The sequence below is a fragment of the Python bivittatus genome, unplaced genomic scaffold (assembly GCF_059951505.1).
Source record: "Python bivittatus isolate LINGU-HERP-01145 unplaced genomic scaffold, Pbiv_v1 ctg000700_np1212, whole genome shotgun sequence".
NCBI classification, from domain to species: domain Eukaryota; kingdom Metazoa; phylum Chordata; class Lepidosauria; order Squamata; family Pythonidae; genus Python; species Python bivittatus.
Genome location: NW_028277098.1, coordinates 63,508,623 through 63,534,411, shown reverse-complemented (window position 1 = coordinate 63,534,411; position 25,789 = coordinate 63,508,623). Strand labels below are relative to the sequence as shown.

The following is a 25,789-nucleotide window of genomic DNA, read 5'->3' as shown; positions in this document are numbered from 1 at the left end:
GTTTCTTTGGAGATGGTCTTCCCTGAAGGGTCTTTTAGAGCAGGGTTCCTCAACCTCAGCAACTTTAAAATGGGTGAACTTCAACTCCCAGAATTCTCCCAATTCTGGGAGTTGAAGTCCACCCACCTTAAAGTTGCTGAGGTTGAGGAACCCTGTTTTAGAGCACCTTAGGATATTGAATATGACTCAGTAATAATGAGAATTAAGATCCTATGAGCTGACTTACTCCTACTTTATTCCTGGTTTGGCTCTAAAAATGATATATTTCAGAACTAAATTTAGAAACAGACTCACAGAAGTACCAAAGCTTCTTTGATGAAACCAGTATTCTACAGTTCTAAAGTATTTCCCCAGACTATGTTGCTTGATACTGCTACCATTTACCAGAAACAAAAAAAGAAAAAAAATTACTGTAACTTGTCACTCAGAATTCATTTCCAGCCTGAGAAATTTGGTGCATTGTAAATAATTTAAATAATTCAGCAACATGCCTGCAGGGATTTATTCAAGCAGCATTGAAATAATAAAGAAAACTGCTCACTAATGGATCTTTCAGTAGGCTGTAGAAACTCCTTTCAACTATAGTCAGTTTTTGCTTTAAGTGCATTTAGAAGTATTATTCATTATTGGTAGTCTTAAAAATCCTCTGCAAGTTAGGAAACATACTGGATTTGAGGAGGAGCTTCCAAAATTAATACCAAGAAAGTTGCAGGTTTACGGTAGGAAAACAAACTGGGAGAAAGCAATTAACTATCACCATAATTAAGAAAACTGATAAACACATATAGACAGGTCCCTGTCACATTTCTGGGTGGAAGTGGGATTTTCAGTGGGTCGTTCCTCCCCCCCCCCCCCCCGCAGTTTGAGGATATGCACTTAAGGTTACAGACAGCACAATTATACTTTTTTCACTGTTTGTTCCTTTGCCAGCTGCAACCAAGGATGAGCAAGATGGGCAAAAAAACATTCAATGAGATGCCATCAAAAGAGGAAAATGATGCTATGTGTTAGATCAAGATTGGGCAATATGGCATCCATGTCAGGAGTGAGATCCTAGCGATTTCCCTTGTGCCTACCAAACTCCCTGCTCTTTTTTTTTTGTTAAATCTAATCAGACAGTTAAATAGGAAAGCAGCATACTGCAAAGCTAAACACCAAAGCTCTAGCAAGATATTTGCTACTTAGTCCTACTATGACGGGAGAGAGAATATCTGAAGGAGTTAGTTCACTTTTTGGTAAATGGACTTTTTGTGACTGGCCATATCCACGAGGGCCATTTTTCTGGCACTCTCATTACATGCTCTCAGAAGTCCAAAAATGCCCCAGCCCAAAACGTTTGCCTACTCCCGGTTTACATGGAAGAATTTATTCTGAATATGCAGTCTGAGCAGCAACCTATTATATATACTTATCCCTGAATTAGAAATGCTTTTTAGCTTGCCTTGCTCTTATTCTTGGAGAGGCAACATTTTGGCATCAAGGGGCACCCAGACTGCAGACATATATAAATCCAATCACATGTAATCCCCGCCCCCCACCCCACCCCACCCCTTTCCTAAGAATTCTCACTTTGCTTGTCCATGGAAAAGCCAGGTCTGATTCTCTAGAATAAATGTGGGGAAAAGGTACAGGGTTCCACCAATGAATCGATGTCCCTTGGCTCAGGATACTAGCTCCCTGCTGGATACTAGAGTTCTCTTTTCTTTTCTTTTTTGACAATTCAAGTACTTTGCCTCAGGAAGCAGCAACATCTTGCTAACCTGAGCTGATCTAGAAAACTAAGTAGGATCATCCCTGGTTACTATTTGGATAAGAGACCATCAGGAAAATCAAGGACTGTAGGCTAGACCAGAAAGTTAAACCCACTTCCAAACCCCAGGAAAAAGACAGTGCCAAATCCATATAAGTTACCGAGAGTTAAGCTCAGGTACTGTACTAGATAGTTGTAGTAATAATCTGTCATGGATGCCAATGAGTAAGATTATGTCCACAAAGTTTTTATATTGTATAACCATGCTATATTGGATCCTACATGCAAACAAAACTGACCAGAGAAACACCAGTATGCTAAAATTCCATATTTGTATTGTATGGATTTGCCACGCAATAGATGCTATACAGTTCAGACAAAGCGAGATTGAAAAAAATATATTATTGTCTATTTGTGGAAAGGTCAATTAGATACATTCAACATCAGATCAGTAACCATGATAATTATCACAAGTTTTTCTGTTGAGAAAAAGTTTAAGTTAAAAGCTAGTTATCTTCTTGAGTGAATTCTGTTAGCTTCCATGTTGCTAATGTCAAGGTCACCATTGCAAACTGAATTTAAAATGATACCTGAACTAATTTTCAACCATCTTTCACCTCACAATGTGGAAATTAATTTACTTATTGTTGCTTGTAGTAATCTTGAAGCAGAATTCAATATAAAACTTAATATTTGAGCAAACATACAGCAAACTGGTAACTTAATGAAAAATCCATTCCTCAAACCAATCTTCATCTGAATCTTGCAGAAAGGGGCTAGACAGCATCCATGCAACATGATTCTGAGAATCATATTAGTCTACACTTTCATATAGCATGAAATATCAGTATATTCCTAAAGAATGATATGAAAATCATCTGTTAATGGTACAAAAATCACCACTAAGAATGCAGTTTATAGATCTATGGAAATCCTTCTCCCCAGACAGGGGTATTGTTCAGAGGCTAGGAGGCACCCTTAACATTTTGGGGTAAAAGGCCAAAATCCAGAGTGGTTGAGGCAATGGGAAAAAAGAGCACTAGTCCCTGTCACATTTCTGCATGGAACTGGGATTTCCAGTGTTTTTTTCCCCAGTTTGGGGATGGACAGACAGATTTGGTGTTTTTTAATTACATTCAAACCTATTTTAGGGCTTACACTGCTATTTTCCCTTGTTTCCATCTCAAAATAGTGGAAATTTGACTGCTAATTTTTAACAACAGTTTTCAGAGAAAGGTCCAAGCACTACAACATGGTAGACGGTATTCAGAGACTACATGTGGTCTTAGGGCTGCAAGTTGCCCTCTCTGCGCCCAAAATAGTCTGCAAAAAAAATCCTTTTATGGAAAATTCAGCTTGACTACAGCCTTCTTCAGGTTTAAAATGGACATAGTTATTGCTCTGCAGATGTAGGAAAAACCGTGAGTCAAGCAATTTATGCTATTGGCTATAAATCTCAATGCAAGCCACTCAGCCTACGGTATTACAAGATACCATAGCAACATTCCCGAGTACAAAATCACAACATTTTTAAACACAAGGAGATTTAGGTTGCCTTGTTTATTTATCAGACATTTCATTTCAAGGGCAAATTCTCACTTTATTTTTTTAAATGACATTTTCTTTCATCCCTCTCCTCCCATATGGATTTGCCAGATCAGGATTTCATCAGTTTCTCTTTTCCTTCACAAATTTTACTACCTGCCTGTCTTGACAGGTTCTAATATGAAATAATTCACTCAATCATCACACTAATTGACTTATCTCTCAGACAACACTATCCATTCATTAGAGGACACACACACACGTTTTCCAGATGTGTACTCATGTTATGATGTCAAGTCTGTCAGACTAAAGTCTTCTCTGTATCGTTCCAATTTTAGTATATGTGCTGCCGAAGCAAGCACTAGTCTGTCAGACTAGAAGTGATGCCACAGCAGTTCCACACCTCCATGGTAACCATATTGACAGGTGTGCTTGTGTCCTCCAAAAAGAATCTAAGTCTTGAATGAGAGCTAGGCCCTGCCTGCCCCTTGCATTTACTGCAGAAAAAGGTCTCGCAAAGTCAAGCTGAGACTCAAGCTGACATACTTATCAGTTAGAATTCAAGTACAAGTTGGAAGAGGGTAGAAAAAAGATTGGCACAAGTTTTGCTTTGTTTTTTTAAGATGAGAGGAATGTATTTGTATGAGTAGAGACTCTGTCATTACAGAACAAAAGTTGTGTCAAATGATATTTTCACTCACTTTATGCCTTCAATACTATAAGTGACTACAGGAAGTATTGTTTAGGAAGTGCCAGCCTATCTATATCTATATCCCTATCACTATCCTCAGTCGTCTCTATAACTCTGCAAAAAAGCATCTGAAGAACAGTATTTAATTGTTGTTCATGATGGATTTGAGTTCACAATTTGTATTTACTATGTTGTATTATATGTTAAATATTAGAGTGAATGCAAATTATCTTCACTCTGCTTTATGAATGTTAACTGAAATGTTCTGCTCCTCATACAATTTCTCTCTGTGATACATGACATTAACCTTCCCCCAGCACATCTGATGAAAGTAGGAGATATTGTCATGCAACGGTTTCTAACCCTGTTGTGAATGCTTTGTTCCAGGTTGCATATTACTGGATCAAGGAATTGGAGCACATTCTTGGGATAGTTTTATCTTGATGGAAATAGAAATTGGTGGACACCTGAAAACGGGAAACAGTCCAAGATAATGTTGGAAAAACAATATTGGAAGGATACTTTTTAAAAATGTTGAGCAGGACAGAATATTTTTTCTGACATAAAGCATAGTTCTGAGCAACGGAACTAAAACCTGAAAAACTTGAATTCAAATGTGTTTTAGATGAAAACAAGATTACAGAGCTTAATATATAACAAACATGTTTGAAAATCACTCCACATAAAGAAAGATCAACAAATTATTTAACAAATTATCTGCAAGCCTAAATATTCTTTTCTGTTCTTTAGCATAATTAAATACACAGTTAAGATTCACGAGCAGTTATACAACTGTCGCTACAGATAGGAATTTTATAATCTGAGGTTAAAAGCATTCTCTTTTTCAAAAGTGTTTGAAGTTAAAAAGTCAAGAGGAAAAACAGAAATAGAAGAATTGCTTTTTATTTTGTAGGTGCAACATATAAAATTGTTTCAAACAGGTTAAAGCACATTGCATGACAGTCTGCATCTGTCTGTTTCAGAAGACTTGGCATTTTAAGCCGACTTCCCTGCGACTGCTGCTGGCCAGTAAAGAAACTAGCAATTGTTAAATAAACAAACAAACAAACAAAGTTGTGCGCCGTCCAGAGTCGCTTGTGTGAGATGGACAGCTATCTAAGTGTGATGTATAAATAAATAAATAAATAAAAGTACAGTTTCTTATAATTCTAGTTCCTATTCCAGACTCCATTTCATTACGATAAGGAAGAACGATACACAACTATCTTAACATGAGACGTTGATATCATGTTGCAGAGATTCAGTTTCACTGTAAGAGCAATCTCTGTATTTGGAGATGGAAGGGGGTCAAGAACTAAGAAAAGCTAATGCTATTTTCCTCTACATTGTTCTGTTGAAAGAATAAAAATTTACAGATTTTTAACAGATGATAGAAGTTAGCTTTCCTCAACCATATATACCTTTTCAGAAAGTCTGCTCCATATGAAATCACCCACTCCACCCCACTGCCAGATGTTGACATAAGAATAGTGCTGTCCTTGATGCTTTCTTTGTATGCACAAGAGTTACATGATGGCAAAATTCAATATGACACTTGTTTTTAATAGTAATCCCAGAAGTTGTTTTGTGGTGCAGGAAGAAGCATTCTACTAACATTAAGCGGACCATGCTTAACAAACAAATTGCATTTAAAATACAGATCCATGAAACACTGCATTTACACTGCTCAGAAAAGTGGCAGACCTGGGAAAAGATCCTCATTAGCTATAATATACACAATTATTCTCTCCTCCTATAGCTATTTAATTTGGTTCTACTGTATTCTTCCCCCAGACCCAGTCAACAGAAAGTTCCCAAGATGATCAAATGCACAGATATGTTAATTAACCTTTTGTAAAACATCTATTCTTCTTCTACAGGTGAAACTCGAAAAATTAGAATATCGTGCAAATGTTCATTTATGTCAGTAAGGCAACTCAAAAGGTGAAACCAATATATAAGACAGACGCATTACATGCAAAGCGAGATATGTCAAGCCTTACTTTGGTATAATTGTGATGATTATGGCGTACAGCTTATGAAAACCCCAAATTCACAATCTCAGAAAATTAGAATAGTGTGAAAAGGTTCAATATTCTAGGCTCAAAGTGTCCCACTCTAATCAGCTAATGAATCCATAACACCTGCAAAGGGTTCCTGAGCCTTTAAATGGTCTCTCAGGCTGGTTCAGTAGGAATCACAAGCATGGGAAAGACTGCTGACCTGACAGTTGTGCAGAAAACCATCACTGACACCCTCCATAAGGAGGGAAAGCCCCAAAAGGTAATTGCAAAACAAGTTGGATGTTCCCAAAGTGCTGTATCAAAGCACATCAATAGAAGGTTATGTGGAAGGGAAAAGTGTGGTAGAAAAAGGTGCACAAGCAGCAGGGATGACCGCAGCCAGGAGAGGATTGTCAAGAAAAGGGCATTCAAAAGTGTTGGGGACTTTCACAAGGAGTGGACTGAGGCTGGAGTTAGTGCATCAAGAGCCACCACACACAGACGGATCCTGGACATGGGCTTCAAATGTCGTATTCCTCTTGTCAAGCCGCTCCTGAACAACAAACAACGTCAGAAGCGTATTACCTGGGCTACAGAAAAAAAGAACTGGTCTGTTGTCCAGTGGTCCAAAGTCCTCTTTTCTGATGAGAGCAACTTTTGCATCTCATTTGGGAACCAAGGACCCAGAGTCTGGAGGAAGAATGGAGAGGCACACAATGCACGATGCTTGAAGTCCAGTGTGAAGTTTCCACAGTCTGTGTTGATTTGGGGAGTCATGTCATCTGCTGGTGTTGGTCCACTGTGCTTCATTAAGTCCAGGGTCAACGCAGCCGTCTACCAGGAGGTTTTGGAGCACTTCATGCTTCCTTCCGCAGACGAGCTTTATGGGGATGCTGACTTCATTTTCCAGCAGGACTTGGCACCTGCCCACACTGGCAAAAGTACCAAAACCTGGTTCAATGGCCATGGGATTACTGTGCTTGATTGGCCAGCAAACTCGCCTGATCTGAACCCCATAGAGAATCTATGGGGCATTGCCAAGAGAAAGATGAGGGACATGGAACCGAACAATGCAGCGGAGCTGAAAGCCGCTATTGAAGCATCCTGGTTTTCCATAACACCTCAGCAGTGCCACAGGCTGATAGCATCCATGCCACGCCACATTGCGGCAGTCATTGCTGCAAAAGGGGCCCAAACCAAGTACTGAGTACATATGCATGCTTATACTTTGCAGAGGTCCGATATTGTTCTATTTCCAATCCTTGTGTTATTGATGTCATGTAATATTCTAATTTTCTGAGATTGTGAATTTGGGGTTTTCATAAGCTGTACGCCATAATCATCACAATTATACCAAAGTAAGGCTTGACATATCTCGCTTTGCATGTAATGTGTCTATCTCATATATTGGTTTCACCTTTTGAGTTGCCTTACTGACATAAATGAACATTTGCACAATATTCTAATTTTTCGAGTTTCACCTGTATATTGGGACTTTATTTTGTTCTTAAATACTTAACCGTTATTTGGATTTTGTGTGTCTCTTTCTCTTTCTTTTCTTTCTTGTGCTGCAGGAGGCAAGTTAATTTGCCCTCCATCTTTGAGTTACATACCACGTGTAATATTCTGTTAAATCAAACCTTCCAAACAATAAAAGTGATAACACAATTGTAAATGTCACTTGAATGTTAGCGGAATAATTTGAGGTCATATATTTCTTCATCTTCCAAAAATGTAGAAGGGATTGGGAAACAAGCTAGTTACAATTTTCAGGAAATAATCTGCACAGCACTAGGAAAAGGTGTTGATAATATCATACACCGGTGTACTGGCTTTTAGCCATTCAGATAGTTTGCCAGCTCTGAATACTTTCTAGTAAGAGAAGTTGTACTGGAAGAGGACACAGCCAGTCATCAGCCTTAAGGGAAACTATTATAACTAACTCTTGCTACTACTTCTGCTACTGTAATATAAGCACATTTTCCGAGTTGTAGCTAAGGGTCAGCTAGCACAAAATTCAACATTACATTCATTACATTTTCCTCCTAGATGCTACCAATTGGTTTTAATTAGTGCATCAAACGCTAGTCTTCTGATGGAAAACAACTAGTTTTGTTTGCACTGGAAGCTGCTGAAGAAGACAGAAGCCACAATACTGATTATGTTTTTTTCTTCACTTTCATTGCTGGGGCAATGAAAAAACAGTATTACTCCACAGATTTTGTAAATCCCTATTCTCTTCTTTCAGAATTCTTAATCTAGAAAGGAAACAGGATGGATCATATCCATTGTAACAACCTATTCATAACATTGTGGTCTTAAGCCATTTCTATCTGCTTTCCTTAGTTTGGAAATCCTGCTATTATGTGGCCACCTAGTATAGTAACAAACACAACTTACCTATACTTGTAGAGCCATACTGCAAGTTTATTAGAGAAGAAACAATAAATGTTCTGACAAATATGCTCAGGTATAATTGAACTGAATCTTCTCAAATTTGAGTTCAATCGCTCTACAAGTCTCTCAGAGAGAAATAATGAATGAATGCATACAGGAACAAACCTGTCTTAAATATTAAGAGTTAACTGAAGCAAAGTCAATAAATAAATAAATAACTAGCACCCCTTATTTCAGGATTAAATCCAAATCAGTAACATTTCCAGAATTTCCTACATGGAAGCAAATTCTCCCACATAATTGATGATGAGCTATTTGTGTGTTCTTGTACCTCTGCTGAATCATCTGATGCAAGACATTATTTGAGAAGGATGATATTTGGCTAGATACTCCATTTCAGGACTCCTGACTCTATATTTCTGCTCCTGCTCAAAAGGAACAGAACAAAATGTGCAGTTTGGCAGAAACATATTTTGTATGTTATATTGATAGTTAAGATATTAATATAAATATTAAACTATGTATCTTACAGACCCTTTTATTTTTAAAATGGCAACAGATAAACTATATTATTATTCTAAACTAAGATTTAGAATAATCCAAACGTTGGGAAAAATAAAGGTATTTGGAAATTGCACCAAATCACTGGGGAAAAAGATATAAGCAAGATTAAACATTATGTTATGCTAACATTAGGAATTATGAATCTGAGCCACCTATTTCACAATTAATGTTTTTGACAGAGAAGTTTGGAAAAAAACAGTAAATGGGAATCCAAATAATTTTCTCCACAGGCAGAAGAAACAGATCATTGTCTTTTCTTGAACTAAAGGCAGGAAAACATAAATGGGAATAAAAATAAAGGCAGAAAGAAGCTCATTATGCAAACAATGTGCCCATTTTATACAGATTAAAGATGTTATGATTCTTTTTCCATTGCAAAGGAACTTGATTTCGCTCTAAACGCATCTCTCTTCTCTTCTCTTCCTTTCCCTTCCCTTCTCTCCTAACAACCTAGATGGTTTGGTGAACCAGATAGTAGATACAATTTTTCCTGTTCAAATGATTTCTTCTTTCCATGATTTCAGGCATTGGTCCTAACAGTACTTCAGGGCTCTGGTTAGCATGTCAGAACAATGAAAGAGGATCTTCTTTCAGAAGGGAAATGGCTGCTACAAACTGAGTGCCTATTCACTTCCTTTTTTAAAAAAAGCAAATGACCGGGAGATGTTCACTTTTTCATTTGGGGTGCAAGTATATACTACTCGATGAAAATTAACATTAAAATATTCTTGAAATATTATGGCACCTTGTATAAAGTGTTTTAACAGGTCTTACCAGCACACATGTATAAACAACTGCAAATACTCAATCTTAAAAACAGTTTACACCAACCCCTATAGGATAAATATTACAAGAATGGGCAATACATGGTCTTCATGTTCATGCTAGGCCTCTGAGAATGAAAGCCTTGGAATAGGTAAGGATCAGATGTTATTTTTTAAATTTTAAATTATTTCATTGTTTTGTTTCAACCATAAATTAGTGTAGGCATGCTGAATTTTTTATTATTCATCTAGTAAACCGAAATCAACACATTTCCATCAATGGTAATAAATTCAATCTTTTAACATTAAAGAATGAACTGTGGTAGAAATAAATTGACTTCAGGACAAATATTGCAAATACAAACACAACAGATCAGGTTCTCCTGCTTGGTGTCTTGCAGATTTGCAGGACTTTCCATAATCCTCATCCCGAGTTAACAAATCTGGAGACCATCAAGTTTTACAGTGCATTGGCCTCAAATAATGAGTCATGATTGTATTATCATGGAATTTATTAGCTAGAATATATTTATTATTACCTTCATATCTACTATTCTAGTGGGAACTCAGCTAGGGTACATAAAAGTCTCTCCTTGTTTTATCCTTACAATAAACCTCACAAGATAGATTGGGCTGAGAGACATTGATTGATCCAAACTCACCCACTAAATTCCATGACTGAGTGGGAAATTGGACATTGCCTGTGTCACAATCCTGTATGACACTGGGAAGATACAAAAGGCCTACCTTGGTGACCTTGATCTCCTTTTAGGCCCCCTAATTGCCTATATGGGTGCCAGTCTGTTCATTCCTCAAAATTACCTCTAAGATTACCAACTCCATGGTAAGCATTCATTTTCATAGAGAACACCATTCTTCCCAATAACGGTAACCCTCACTTCTAGAGTTCCGGACACACAAGTCTTTAAATGGATAACTCTGCTGACTCCATTTCTCAACTGTGTCATCAGCAGCATGAAATTACTGCAAGCTAGTATGTTTAACCTGTTAATGAAACCACACACTGAGAGACAAACTGCTCTTTCTTTTGGCAGTTTAAATCTCCTTAAAATGAATCTATTCCCACAAGCTTTTATTTAGCTAAAAAAAGTTGCTACAAATATCCTGTGCATTATAACAAATAAAAAGCAAGATGCGCAAGATTTTATGTGCTCTACTCTTATAACTATAAAGCCCTGCAAAATTGGTGGCACAAATAAAGTTTTTCTATAAACCAGGTTTGTTCAGCTACCAAATGAGAACTTACAGAACAGTGGAATATTCTCATCATCTATGAGAACAATAACACATGAATATATGAATTAGTCTACTGCCTCTGTCTATTTTCAATCCATGGCATTGAACTTACCATCCACGCCAGGGGGAAAAACATCCAAGACAAGAATGTCTTGGAGAAGAAACACACTTCAACATATCATTAGACTCGATACACCAGGATCACATTCCAATGTCATTCATTTACTTTAGCAGCAAACCACAGGCAAGCTTGGTGAATTTAAACGTGCAGAAATATTCTATATGAAGAGCAAGCACAGCATCTCAATCAGGTAACTTTGACAATCAGGGAATATCATACTGGTGTCAAAATCAAACCTTGGGCAAATATGAACAGTCTTAATGCCATTATAACTGATTACAGCACCAACTGCAAAAGAACACCAATCAAAGAATGCTAAGCAGGCAACTGATTTTGATAAACTGACATCTAAAACAGAGATTTGCTATGTAAGTTTAAACACTGCAGAGCCTTGTTACCTTTGCAGCAAGTTTGCCCTGGGGATTCCTAAACAATGTGGTTTTCGCTGTAAAAAAACACTCCTCCAAGTCTTCATCCAAACTACAGTAGCCACTACTCATGCTGTTGTCGACCGTCATCGGAGGAAGGAATCCAGATCTTCAGAACATGTCAAGTCCAGTAAGCCAGACAGCCAGGTACCTCTCAGTCTCAGCTCACTGCAGCAACAGTGCAGTTTCTCAATCGAGTTCCTGTGCAATCAACAGGGAGCACAGTTTCACCTCCTCCAGCTCCTACTTGCCATGCCTTGTAACAGTTTGTTCTCATCAGCAAATCAAAGAATGATGTTACCTTTTTTTTTTTTTTTTTAACAAAGTAAGCAAGCAAGCAAGAGTGAAACAGAAAATCTTGCCGGGAAAACCTTTCCTCAAGCACCAAGCTCTCTGGTTGGCTGTTTTCCAGAAGCAGACAGGGTGCCAGAACCCGAGGGAGTTTTCTTCTGCTCTTGACTCACAAACTTGCTCACCATCTGTGCGGCTTCACTGGTCTCTCTGCAAGCCCAACTGAGCCTAATTGCAAGAACAGTATCGCCTTCCTCTCCACCCCCACCCCCACTCTTTCCTGCTTCTTTTTCTCGTGAACCACTTCCTCTTGCAAGATTTCTGACATAGCTCTTAAGAGAGCATTGACAGTATCTCAGTTGATTTTGAGTGACACAACTTGGGAAAGAGAGAAACAGAGTTACACCCGCAGGGGAGGAAACAGCCTGCTCCTTGCTGTCCAGTATCCATAGCAAACCTTTACAAAAGGGAGGGGCAGAGATGAGAGTTGCTGATTAAATATACATTACTTGACGTAATCCTCAAGCACTGTATGCTCCCAGGTAAACATCCTGTGATAGGAGTAAGGCATTTCTGATCTTAGTGGAAAGCATTCCAAAATTATCCTTATCCATTCTCTGCTCAGCACCTGTTTCAATAAGTTTTTGCAAAAAGAGAGAGAGAGGGGGAGAGAGAGAGAGAGAGAGAGAGAGAAACTAAGGAGGAAGGGTGTAACAGAATATTGACAGGCGATTCTACAACAAGGACTTCCAGGACATTTTAGAAAGTTGGGCCTCTACTGGAGATGGCCTCTGTGACACCTGTCATGATCAGCATCTATGTACATTTCCTACCCCATATATTGCAATATATCTGACTGACATATAAGGTAAAAGGAAAGAAGAAAAAGAGAGAGATTCCCTAGCAACATTTCAATGCAGGAACCCATCTGTGTTCAGTGCTAATTTTAGAACAATCAGGAAGATTTTTTGCAGCATTCCTTGCACAAAGAAGTGGCCATTTTTATCATAACCTCAGTAATCATCATCCATCAGAAGTTTTTTAATTATTTGTCACCAACTGTTATGTTAGAAGCACTTTACCACAATTTTTTCAACCTTAGTCAAAAAATCCAGAATGTTTTTTTACTTCCTTTGATTTCTCTAGGTCTAGGTTGAAATCCTCATCTGAACCACTTCCTTCCAGTTTCTGGGGGCCAGGCTATCTTTCTCCAATTTGCTTAGAAAGAAACAGCTCCCCAAATAGATTTCTTTGCTACAACTTGACCAATGCCTTTCTTTGTAAAACTGGCGTTTTAAAATCTGTTCAACTCCATTGTTTTTATTCTCACAACCTGTTTCTTTCCCATATATCACCTTGCACATCCGAACCTGCTCAGTTAACTATAGCTGAGGCACGTATGATTCTTTAATATTTGCATTTCCTGCCAAAGGACAATAACGTTCTGAAACTACAAGATTAGCAGCGTTGGGTTGCTTTGCACAATATACTAAGATAACTGACTTACTTGTGGTATGCTATAATGTGCAAACACAGCCAGTGTGTTTGGTTTATGCTTTGCTGCCACTTTGAACCCAAGCAGTTAGGTGAATCCTGTAAACCACAGATCAGTTAATCATGGGTGAATATGTTTTTAATTGCTTTTAAAATAATGACAGAAAAAGAAAAAGGAACAAAACACAATCATGGGTGAATATGTCATACAAATGTGGACATCCTGTACTTAAGAATCGTAGGCAAGGCGCACTGGGACTGCACAGCTGCCCTAACATTACCACCCAGTTGAGATTCTATCTATGTAGCAAGGTGGTTCTAAGAGCAGAGTCAGGAAAAATTAGAATTCTTTCTCAGTTCTATAAGAGAAAATTACACATATTCATGTGAAATTTTAAAATTACAATCCAAGTTTCAAAAGCAGTTCACTGATTTTTAGAAATCTAAGGTTTCTTTATACACATTTTTCTTGAAGAGCTGATATATTCACCTATGCTAGTATTTGTGTCAGTTTGCTCAGACAGTAGGTGCAAAATAATTATTCTGATATCTTACTAACATAAAATCTAAGTTGGTCGTATCAGGGCAAAAAAAAGAAAGGAAGGAACGAAGAAAATCATATTCTACTTGATGGGATAGATGTGCCCACACTAGAAAGAGATTTTGAAACAATGGCTCCAGGGTAGGAGCTCTCTGTCCAAGATTGTATGTGTGACAACTGGTCATCTAGCAGTTATCATGGGAAGCTGAGAAAGCTTGCAGTTCTTTTACTAGCCAGGCTCAGCCCCACATCTCTCCCACAGTCCTTCAATGGATAGAGGGGACTGCGTGCATTCACTTTAACTTAGAAGTCTTTTTCACAACTTGCACCCTGAATATCATACACTAATTTTGCATGGTATGAAACATTACCCTCTGCTGTCTTCCTCAAACCTGTACCAACCTGCACCCTGGAAATTTAGTAAAAAATCTTTCTGCCCATTTTTTCTTCATTATTTCCAATGTGCTCACTCCCTTTAAATCAGAGGTGTACAGGTTGAGGGACACTTACAGTCTAATTCCCAGAGAAACTAAATATATATAATTCTGTCGTCATCTCCTCATGAGGAGCAACTGTTCAGAGCACATGTGGGCAATTTCCTGACATTAATTTTTGTCTTGGTCCCATCCTTTGCTTTTTGGAGCACAATCCTCACAGGATCTCTCAAAGTCTAATGAGGTTCTTGTTCCAGAAAAAGTTGCATATCTTATTATAAACCAACAATAAGGTTATTGCCTTTTGCAACCCTTTACACCAAGACCGCTTCAAGAATTCTTACTGTTCCAAATACCAACTTTGCCTAAAGTCAGGCTACCAGTAGCAAAGATAAGGCCCCCTTAGTAGTGATGCCTTCTTTTCATCATTCTCTTCATAAGGACCTTCTTACCTGACTTCTGGAGGAAGAAATGGTGGACTGAAGATGGCTCCACAAAAAGCGGAGCCAACAACTGTGGCAAAGAATGTAGAGCCAGTGAGTAGACCAGCTCTTCAAAACCTCTCTGGACCAGGAGAGAACAGGAAATTGCCCACATGTGCTCCTCATGAGGAGACAAGACAGCAGTCTCTGGCGGGTTTTGAGCACTAGGAGATGACAGGAATACCATCTTGCTCGCAACCTCACTCAGTGCCTTTTAAAGGACACTAAATTGGCAAACTTCTTTTTCTAATCACATTCAGAAATTGCTTGTTAACTACTTTTAAGCTGTTAGGGACCTTCAGATTGACAAGTCTGAAAACGCTGGGTGAATTTTCCTTCAATCCTTAATTAAAGAAAATTTTAATCATACGTTTAAGAATTTTAAAAAGATGAAATAAACAGTAAAATGCTAAATAAGACTTTGATCTGAGAAAGTTATAAATGGATTAAGGGTCCAGATAAATTTGAAATAAGACTTCCCGTGGGAAACAGCTTTTGCAAGACAAAATAAAGATAAGTAATTTTAAAATTGGACACTAGAGGGAATTAAAGATTTTAGTTAAAGGAGAAAAATACACAAGCCTGCTTAACAGCTAATTAACTGGGATGTATAAAATGATGCAAAACATTACAACACTGAAAATACTGAAGGACACTTTGGAAAAATGGAAACAGAAGTTAATGTCAACAGTGTCAATAGCAATGTTTTCTTCTATGGATAGACTATGTCCAAAATATGTTATGAAAGAAATGGCAGATGAGGAACAAGTTTTATTTGACAAGGCAGAGATGGCATCAAAAGTGTACAAATGACAGGCCATGAGAATGACAGGGAAAACGCTGTCTCACTGTCAGGTACAGCCCAAGAACAACAATGAAACAGTCCAGTGCAGTCCAGTCCAGTTCCTTTATTTGCTTACACCTCATAGACAGAATCTTGCCAAACTAAATCTATACTACAGCAACTAGTGGATATACCCTGGGAGATTCTAGGAGGTGGTTAACCTGAACCTCTTTCGCTTCCCACACTCCCCCTGCAGACTATGCTGCCTCTTGCCTCCTCCCCCCTCCTGGAAAGCACCCCCTCCTTCCTGATAGCCTTGATCTCCCACATCATTCTCCTCCTCGTAGATATATTCCATCACACTCACTGGACATACAAAAGAAACCAGTTGATGTTTTAAAAATCAAAAGGGAAATACAAATAACCAAGAGAGTGACCTGGATAATTGTTTTTATATTGGATTTACAAACAAGGCTTGTTAAAACTTTGAAGAATCTTGTGAGAAGGGGCAAAAGAAGAAATGAAAAGAAATAAAATTCTATAACATTATTTGAATGAACTAAAGATTAAGACTGTTAGAAGTAAAAGGAAGGAATATAAAATGATTTGATCAAGGTTAAAATAAGGTATGTTGTTACTTCTGGTAACCCTTAATGGACTTTCTGCTGACACTAGGACTGAAAAAATGATGCTTTATGCATTTATCTATAGATAAGAGATGGGATATGGGATGAAGAGATCTTTGGTTGTAAACTAAAAGGGGGTGAAGTGTTACAAAAATTGTTTATACATGTTGTGATGAGGGCTGGAAGTAATTTCTTTATATATTTCTTTTCTTTCTCTTTACTATATTCTTACTTTTTTTCTTGTTTCTTGTTTCTTTCTTGTTTCATTGTTTTTTACTTCTCCTTTGCCCCTTTCACTCTTTCTTTTTATTCTACTTTCTTTTATTTGCAGATTTTACTACCATAATTAACATTCTTAATAAAAAATCACACACACACACACACACACATCAAATAAGGACCTTCTTATTTCAAAAGTGAATTTTTCTAGCCAACCTCCAAATGTATTTATTCTTTTGATCCCAAATGCCCATTATCGAAGCTGGAAAACCAGGGACAGGGATGAAGACACAGGTGGGCAAGTGGAGAGAAAAACAGGTAGACTGAAGCAGGGCTTTCCCTCAGTTGAATCTCCCCCTTCTAAAGAAAGATGTATTCTCATCATAAAGAGAAATCAGCTAACTATTTTTAGGGGCAAATACAATAGCATCCATAGCAGTACTATATTTTGTTTTAAAATACATTCTTAAGGAATAGATGAAACTCAACACCATGTCTTTGACCATCAATTCAGAAATGAGACATAAAATAAAATAAAGAGTAGGTGTCTTTGGGCCAAGTATGACATGTTTTTCCATTGAAATAATAATAATAATTTTAAAATAATCACCATAAAGTAAGGAGGAAGTCTTAGCAGGCATACTGGAGGCTATAGAGATGGAACAAATTGGGAAAAGTCCCTCCAAATTTTAATACATCAGAAGATGAGCTCCAATCCACTTTCTGCTTGCCCCATTGTCAGCAAAGGCCATCCATCACTTCTTGAGTGCAACAGCAGGCATCATCACCCTCTACCCTCTCCTAGCCCACCATCAATGTATGTCCTGCCCACATTTTCAAGCTCTGCTTCAAAAGTCTTATGCTCTTCCACATGATTGGTCTAACTCATTTCATTCTAATCTAGTAACATCCCCAACTCTCATTGGCTTCAGAGCTTGACATGTTCCTCCCCTCCAGCAGCTGGTGATTGCTCTATATGGCTCTTTCATCTGGGGTGCTATGTTCTGAGTAGATCAGCAGCTTCCTTTTTTTTTTTTTTCCAAATTTTCCCCTATCAGTTAATCCAACAATGGCCCACAGAGACCATGAAGTTCAGTAAAATCTCCTGGACACCATGTTTTCTCCACCTCTTCTGCCAGCACACCTCCATTCCACCCCAGTGGGCACCATTTAGTTTCTGCCCAGTTTAGGTATAATATCCTACCCTTTCTTTTCCACCCTGTGCCCACTGTACCACAATGGCTCACTCCCCACCCCCACCTCCACTTTTTATTTTAAAAAATTAAGTTGCAATGTAGGCATGTTGGAATGAACCTACAAATTTGTAAAGAATGCTACTTCTTTGCTACTATGAATCTGAACCAACAGTTGTTTTTTGCTATAACATTTCTATTGGCCCACAATAGAATGAAGGAACATAGTCTTTTGCTTTAATTACCATAACATCAACACAATGAGGGGAACAATAAGGAAAAAGAGAGAGAAGAAAGGATTCACATAAGAGGATGTGGGAGGGTATGAAGGCATCCATGTATGTAACATCTGGGAAAGCAAAGAAAAAGAATGAGGACTATTGAAGAGTGTTTGACCTCTAAAAGGAAAATGCAGGTGCTCATTAAGCCACTCACACAGGGTTCACAGCCACCAAGGCTTGCCTTTTCTGCCCAGATTCCCATCCATGCAGTGCAAGCAGCAAGGAACACAATCAGAGCTCACAGTGGCCATAATCTGAACTGAATGTCATCCTGAACCCATGACCAAACCACTGTAATCCATTCTGGAGTTTATTAAGTCAGCTTCAGAAACAGCTGGGAGTAGTATGGGAGTCAAGCAGCTTAGGCCACTGTGCAGAAATGCCCAAAAGACACACAGCTCTGTTTCTAAAGGTGATCCATAGTTATAAAGAGCTCAAATAATTACAGGCATGGGGACATTAAAGCTGCAAAACAGGAATCATGTTTAACAATTGCTAAAATAAGGTAAAGACATGTTCAATTCAAATTTGACCCATGGGGACTGGATCCATGCAGTTTTCTGGGCAGATTTATGGAAATGATTTGCCATTACCTTTTTCTCCAAGATTTTTTTTCTTTTTACTTCCCAGTCTAGTCAATAGCCCTGGAATTCCCAGATGACCCACCTCCAACTACTAATCAGAGCTGACCCTCTACAGTTTTCCAAGATCAGAATGATTCATGAGAGGGGGATCGGAAGATGTTAGTGTGCCACAATACAAATTTCAATCCAGTGAAAACAAGATGAATCACGACAGCTGCCGTATCTAAGGATTTCTCTCTCTGCTATTTAGCTTTCATAAGATCAACCATATTCTGTCTGTTCTTTACCACGGCTGATACCCAATTTGACTGTCCCAGTATCTTATGGCAAGTGCAAAAATCCATTAAAAAAATGCATTAGTATCTACTCCTACAGGTAAAAAAGCCCTAAATCAGGATTTTTGCTGCCAGCAGCACACATAAGCAATTATAGCTCAGACAGAAAGCTCTATAATTTACAGAGAGTTATATCCTATGGGATATCCTATGACTCCTACTGACTAGCCACAGCTCTACCAGTTTGCATGCAAGTTCTGGCAAGAATGGTTAATGCTGAGTTTTCTATTTATTATTTAGATGTACAGTATATCCCAATTTTTCCTCTAGGAGTTCAAGGAAAGGGAAATTGGACTGAGAGTCAATGACTGGCCCAAAGTTACAACCAATACTTTGAAATGACAATGTAGGTTTTTACATTACTGGATACAATTATTAGATATGATTAATCACAGAGATGTTTTAAAAGCATGAATGTGATCCAAGCACAATCTGACACACTACTTCAGTTACTTAATATTTGACTTCATACTACCAACAGAATTCTACTGGTCACTTAATGAAATTAATGAATGTAATATAAATTAGTCTCTCACAAAATGAATGATGGCAAACATATTCTTCATTTTATTGTCAAGAATAATAAATAAGTATCCTACTTACTCAGACTGAGAGTCCTATGTTTGCATTGTCCCAAACCTTGATGGATCTGATTTGATTTTTTTTTTTTTAGTTCCCAACCCTTGGGAATAATAAGCCTTCTCAACCAGGTGGTCTCCAAATCTGGTAATGACAACTCCCAGAATTCCCTATCAGCATGGCCAGTATTAGGAGGCAGAGGTATTCCAGGAAGGGGGGTAAATGGAGGGAATGACAGAAGCAGCATTGCAATGCAAACTCTACCCTTTTTGTGCACTCATCATGAGATTATATGAAAAGAGTAGAGCATACATGCAATGGAATGATGCTGCTTTTGTCATTTTGACAAAATCACTGGATCCCATGGCCATGTCTGTCTGGAGGTTGTCATGATGAGAAAGGATATAGCATCTGTGCTTTATAATATCCACGACTTCAGACTCAATTCATCTCTTCATAAGTCACTGCAAGCTTGATAAAGTTAAGAACTCTGACTGGCATAATAACTAAAAAAATGCCAGTGAATATACATAGCTGAAAGACCAACTTTGCCAATTAAAAGTACCTACAGTAGTGCTCTGGTTGTTCCCACCCAAGCTGCAATCACTTTTGAGATTTTCAACTTCACTCATCCCTGGAATTGTGACCATATAACAGCTTTATTTTGTTAAGTATCAAATCAGCATGCAACATGATTATTTCTGTCCAAAAGAAAATTGACAGTGACAACGTAACTTAAAAACTAAACAACAACCAAAAAAATTGGAAAGAGGCAGAAGGTTTATAATATACAATGAAACAAGATTTGTCAGCAGGATAGGCTGTAGATTTACCTTTCCAGACACCTAAATATTTTAAAAATTAGCAAGGAGGAAAAGAGCTGAACTCAGAAGAGGTTTGTTTCTTCACCAAGTAACATTCAGTTAAAATTCTATGTTTGTGGACAGAAAGATGAACAAGCCACAGTCTTCTTCTAAACAATCTTTACAATATGACTTATAATTCACTTATGAAATCATGAAGTAGCCAGGATTGGATTAATATGCATGATCACCTCTCAAACATTTATGCTTAAATTGCCACAATCTATGTGCTTTCCAAAAAACAATCACACTTAAAGATTGCACTGTGAACTTAATTCAGATTAATTTACAATAACAACTTGTGTGGCTTTATCAAAATGTAGAGTCCTAAACAGAGAAAAAATTCTTTACCTTCCAGAACTATAAATAGGAACTAAGAACCACGTTTTCAAAGGTATTTAAGTGCCTGCCATAGAACAAAGCCATCCACAATAGCTAAATCCTTGAAAACTTTGATTTGATAGACAGGAAAAAAAATCTCATAGAAAATGTTGCAGAAGGTGATCATGTCACTGCCTCACTAGTTAGCCTGAATTATTGTATTCCTCTAATAAGCAGTAAGAAAATACACAGCATATAACCTTTGCACACTTACGCCAAGTGGCCATCAAAAATTACAGCGTGTTTCCTAGTTAATCAACACCTTTGGACCAGTTTAATCTCTAACTAAGTGGCAGACTTCAACAGTCGTAGTTACATAAACACCTAAACTAAGTTCTATGATAAACATATGTATTTTTTCAACAAGACATAGCAGTCCTGTTCAAGTTGTAATTCAGGTGATAGAAAAGGTGTTCCTTGTTTACTGAGATTTTTCAAGCAGGAAAAAAAACTCTGCCTGCCTGCTTTTTTGAGCATTGTCCAATAATCTTCATTCTGGCATCATACCACCCTTAGTAAGCATGTGCTAGCAACTAAATTCATTTGCCTTTCAGCTCCCCCAAGTGCTGTTGACGGGTAAAACTTTTAGTTATAGAGGTGACTGTCAGGACAGGAGGAAGGAAAGGTCCATACATAGGAGCTAAGTGTACTATAAATGCAGGAACTTTTAAAACCATCAGATATAAACCTCGTCCTAGTAACTCCTCAGTGGAAGCATAATGAAAAACAGACCAGCAAATTATCAAGAACAGATCATCAAGGTAATAGCCAGGCAACATTACACTCAGCAAAAATTACATTTTCTAAATTGTAGCTTTCTAGATTGCACTGGTAGGATTAAAGGCGAATTGGTACACAATACCATCTTTACAGGTTATGCCCAATTAGCCCTTTGGATTGTAAATTGTTGAAGAAATTGGGGGAATCACCCAAGAATCATGAATCATAGCTTTGGTTTACTCTTCAAGTAAACTGAATAAATATATAAATTATATAAGATATATAAATTGGTGCAGCATAAGAAATTGATTCAGTTCTTGTTATTCTAGGTTCATTCTCTCAAAACACTGGAGAGAATGAACCTGGAACTGAATCCATTTCTTATGCTGCGCCTATTTATTTACACACACACACAATCTTATATAATTATAAGAAAAGTCTATCTGTCATTGGATCAGTGTTATTTAAACCTATAGGAATTATGCTGACTGAAAAATGTACCCAGTATCTTTTGAAAGTCCTACAAAAAGCCTACAATAAATGTATTTAAAGTTGGTCATAATCTTTTTTAGCTACTTTGACATTTTCCCAGTGAACTAACTTTTTCCATACAAATACTCTGGAAAGATTGAGCATCAATGTTTAAAATGTTTATTTTTCCTCAAGATCACATATGTATATCCCAAGTTTCCAGGATTTTTTTTCCCATTCACTTTTTGTGCCTGGTTCATTTCTCTTTTTAACTTTGTACTTGATTAATGTTTGTTCAAGTCTTCTTATTCTACAATGTCTACCATGAGTTTTCTTTAAAAGAAAAAAAATATTGGGTCTTTTTTTAAAAGGTAGATAATCCTACAAGAACAATAATTAAGACGAAAAGAAGGGAACCTAAAGATGTTAGTGTATCATGGGTGAGCTTATACAGAATTACTGTCAAACACCCAAACCTGTTGAGGGTTGCATTCCCTTAGAGCAGTGTTTCTCAACCTCAGCAACTTTAAGATACATGGAATTCAAGTCCCAGAATTCTCAGACTTGAAGTCCACACATCATAAAGTTGCTGGGGTTGAAAAACACTGCATTGGGGGGTGCTACAATAAGAAGACCTGAAGGGGATGAGCAGAGGCAAAGACAAAAATAAACAGTTCCCAACTTTTCTTTGTCTTTCTCTCTACTACAACCTTTCCTCTCCAGCCTCTCCCCCAACAGACTTTTCTTAGGACTTTGAAGCAATCTCTTGCTGAAGGTTGTTTTTTTTTTTTTTAATTAGATCAAGAGCCACATGTTCCTTTAGGAACAGAAGTTGCCCTCCCCTGTCCTAGATCATTAATAATCACTGATAATGGGATATGCTTTTTTTTTTTGGCAAGATAGAAGGAAGGAGGGTTTTTCCCCCCAGTTGCAACTATTTCCCTGCATAAAATCCATTGAAAATAGATGCACCCTAGAAAGTCAGTGTGCTCATGGTAAACAACCACAAATCTAGACCATGCAGAGAAACAAAGAGTTGAGATTCTTCATGCTCAGAATGTGAAACAGTAAAAACTCCAATATTTTCAGACTGATAACTGAATAAAAAGTGTTACAGGAAATTCAGCATTTCTCATGAGGCAAAAAATCAATTTCCCTGCTATGTTTGTCTCAGAATCCAATGGAAAAACAAAACAGAGCACTCTATTCAACCCCAGAAATCAAGAGAAGAAGCAGGCTTTTATTATTAAAACAAGAAAGAGCCTTGTAGCCCTTTAAAGACATTTTTTCTTGGTATAACCTTTCATAGACCACATGAAATACATTTAAATCTTCTATGGCAAGGCTCTTTATTTTTTATCCTTGTATCTCTTTTAGAAATTTCAGTCTCTGTTACAGAAGGATCACTATGGGGTAGCATCTTAGTGGGATACAATCTTAAATGAAATATACAATTATGCATACATTTCTCTTCAAAACAGAGATTTTTTATTATGGAAACCTCCTGCTATCTTCAACACTTGAATGAAACAACTTGGCTTTTAAATTTTGCAGTAGGGATCAAGAGAGGGAGGACAGGCCCATACCAAAGATCAAGAGCCAGTAACTCCATCTTGCAGAGATACTGCAGCCAAAGTCAAGGAATACCGTACCAGAACCAAGAGGGATCTGGCTAGAAGAATGGTTGTGGTCCAGGTGAAAGTCAATATATCCAAGAAAACAGTTCATGGACCCAGATTCCAAACATGGACGTATAAGGCAAACTGAAATGTATTGTCTAGGAGTAGGCATCTTAGCCTCTGACACTGCCCTATTAAACTCCTGGCAATCAATGCCTCCCAGACCTTTTTCTCCCCTTCTAGCCCTCTTTTCTGACCTAAGTCTTGAGCCCAACAAGCAACCGAGACTCCCTTTGCTTCTTCTTGTTATTTATATTGTACTGTGTTTTTAATTTATTTTTTTGTTCGTTATTGTGAGATGCCCAGTCAATTTGGAGGCAGGCCATGCCTTAATCTAATGAAATAAACAATAACAAATTCTGACCTCCTCCTTGGAGGAAGAGCTCAGGTCATGACCAACTGCAGGATTGTAAAATACATCCTGCTAATTTTGCCACATCATTGCAATGGTGATGAAACAATTCTTGATTTCGCTTTTAACTTCTCTATGGAAGGAAATGCTTGAATATCATGGGAACAATCCTATTTTCTTTCTTTTATATTAGTGCAACACTTCTAAAATACCACTTCTATAGTTCTTTGGGATGCATTTATCTATTTTTTCCAGGACAGCGAACATATTTCCAGAAAAAATAATTTCTCATTTTTATTTTGTAAGAATGCCTATGAGTGCTAATGTGGAGCCTTGAGGCATTCTTGAAAATTAAGGTGCTGGTTGAAATACTTTGCTTTGCAGGACACCAGCTTCTCTCTCTTTTTTTTTCATGAAACATACCTTTAAAGATGATTAAAGTTAGATATGGCAGGGAACCTGGCAGGCGCCAAGGAAAATATCCATGAGATCTATGTTGCCATCCCTGACTTAGTCAAACATCCTATGTGTCTTATATTCTTGTGGCCAAAAAGATTTCTTTTCTCCTGCTGCTGGTTAGCAATCACTATTCAAAGACATGCTGTCTCAGTTCCTGAAAATATCATATGGTCATTATGAAGTAGAACCTCATGAATTTGTCAAATGCTATATTCTGAAGGTTGCAAATTCCATAGCAGGTCCTGGTATCACTCAGTAATTACCTGGTCTATTTCTTGCACATGCCGCTGAAACTTAAGTTTTTTTCTCACAAAACTCCTGGCTCCTTCCCTAGGTCTTCTTTGATGGCTTCTCTTACATCATTACTACTATCAGGAATAATCTGCTGGTTCTGCACTATAAGGTGGTATATTACTCCCTTCTGTAAACACATGTGGCAAAATACATTTCTCAGATTTCAGCCTTAATCTGCACCAGTGTCTTTAATCTAAATACCCATTGCGACCTTAGCACAATGAATAGTTTACCATATGTAGGCTATATATTAGCACAAAATCCCAGCACTTCCGTGTGGTCAGATATATGAGGAGAGATGCAAATTTGCATAACCCTGTAAAAAGATACATGGTCAGAATGGGAAAGACCCAGTGGAGAATGCAATATCAATACTCATATGGGGGGGGGGGGACATTTCTTTACAAATTCTCAAACTTTGACAAAATGTCATTACTTTTCTCACCCACGTCAATGAACTATTCCTGTATGCATGTTACCTCTTAGCTTCCAGAAAAGACTCAGTTCTGTTCCTATTTAGGTGGAGATTCTATAGTTCATACCTGGCAATAGTTCTGTGTTAAGGTATTTTCTGGTGAAGGTTTGTTGTGGGTGTCTCCTTCCCGATGGCTGCAATCCAGCTGGATGAGTCTTCTGCATTCCTGATGGCAGGTGTATTTGCAGTCTAGGGAGGAAGGACAACTGTAATTAAGATATGGAATAAACAATAAACATTCACTTTTTCCAGTGCGTGCATTTTGCAGCACAGAGGACACAGCAAGGGGCACAAAATAGTCTGAGAGATGGGGAATGGCTAAATCCACAGATTAAGCAATCGAATACAGAAAAATGAAAAAACAACAACAAACCAACGTCGTTCATGAAAGTTATAAACATTAAAACATAATTATAAAGGAAAATATTAGTCTTCCTCCTGTATGTATGGTCAACCATATCTATTCATATTTTTACTGCATATGTAGGAATGCATACTAGTTCCTATCAATATAAACAAGCAACCCCCTGGAAAATGGCTCCTCAAAGCAGTGTGCTATAGCTTCCTAAAACGACTGCATAATCATCGGGTTCATTTCACACAAACAGCAGATGAAATGAGAAATCTGTATCTACACTGTATAACTGTATACCAAAAGTGTGGGAACTGCATGGCTAATTTTTTTTTCCAGCAGAAAAAAATAGCATGTGAGACTACAGTTTAGTCTCCCTA

At 37.7% G+C, this 25,789-nt stretch overlaps 1 protein-coding gene across 4 annotated transcripts in view; it reads right to left on the bottom strand.

Annotated features, from left to right (window-relative positions):
- RASSF5 (Ras association domain family member 5) overlaps positions 1-25,789 on the bottom strand; it is a 93,212-nt gene that overhangs the window by 33,860 nt on the left and 33,563 nt on the right. For 3 of the 4 annotated variants that reach the window (XM_088154168.1, XM_088154170.1, XM_088154171.1), the window contains exon 2: positions 25,125-25,246. In XM_088154168.1, the coding sequence (XP_088010294.1) occupies positions 25,125-25,246 (122 nt within the window). Of the gene's footprint in view, positions 1-11,490; positions 12,161-25,124; positions 25,247-25,789 lie in introns of those variants that run through there. The other variant, XM_088154172.1, reaches the window with a different exon arrangement.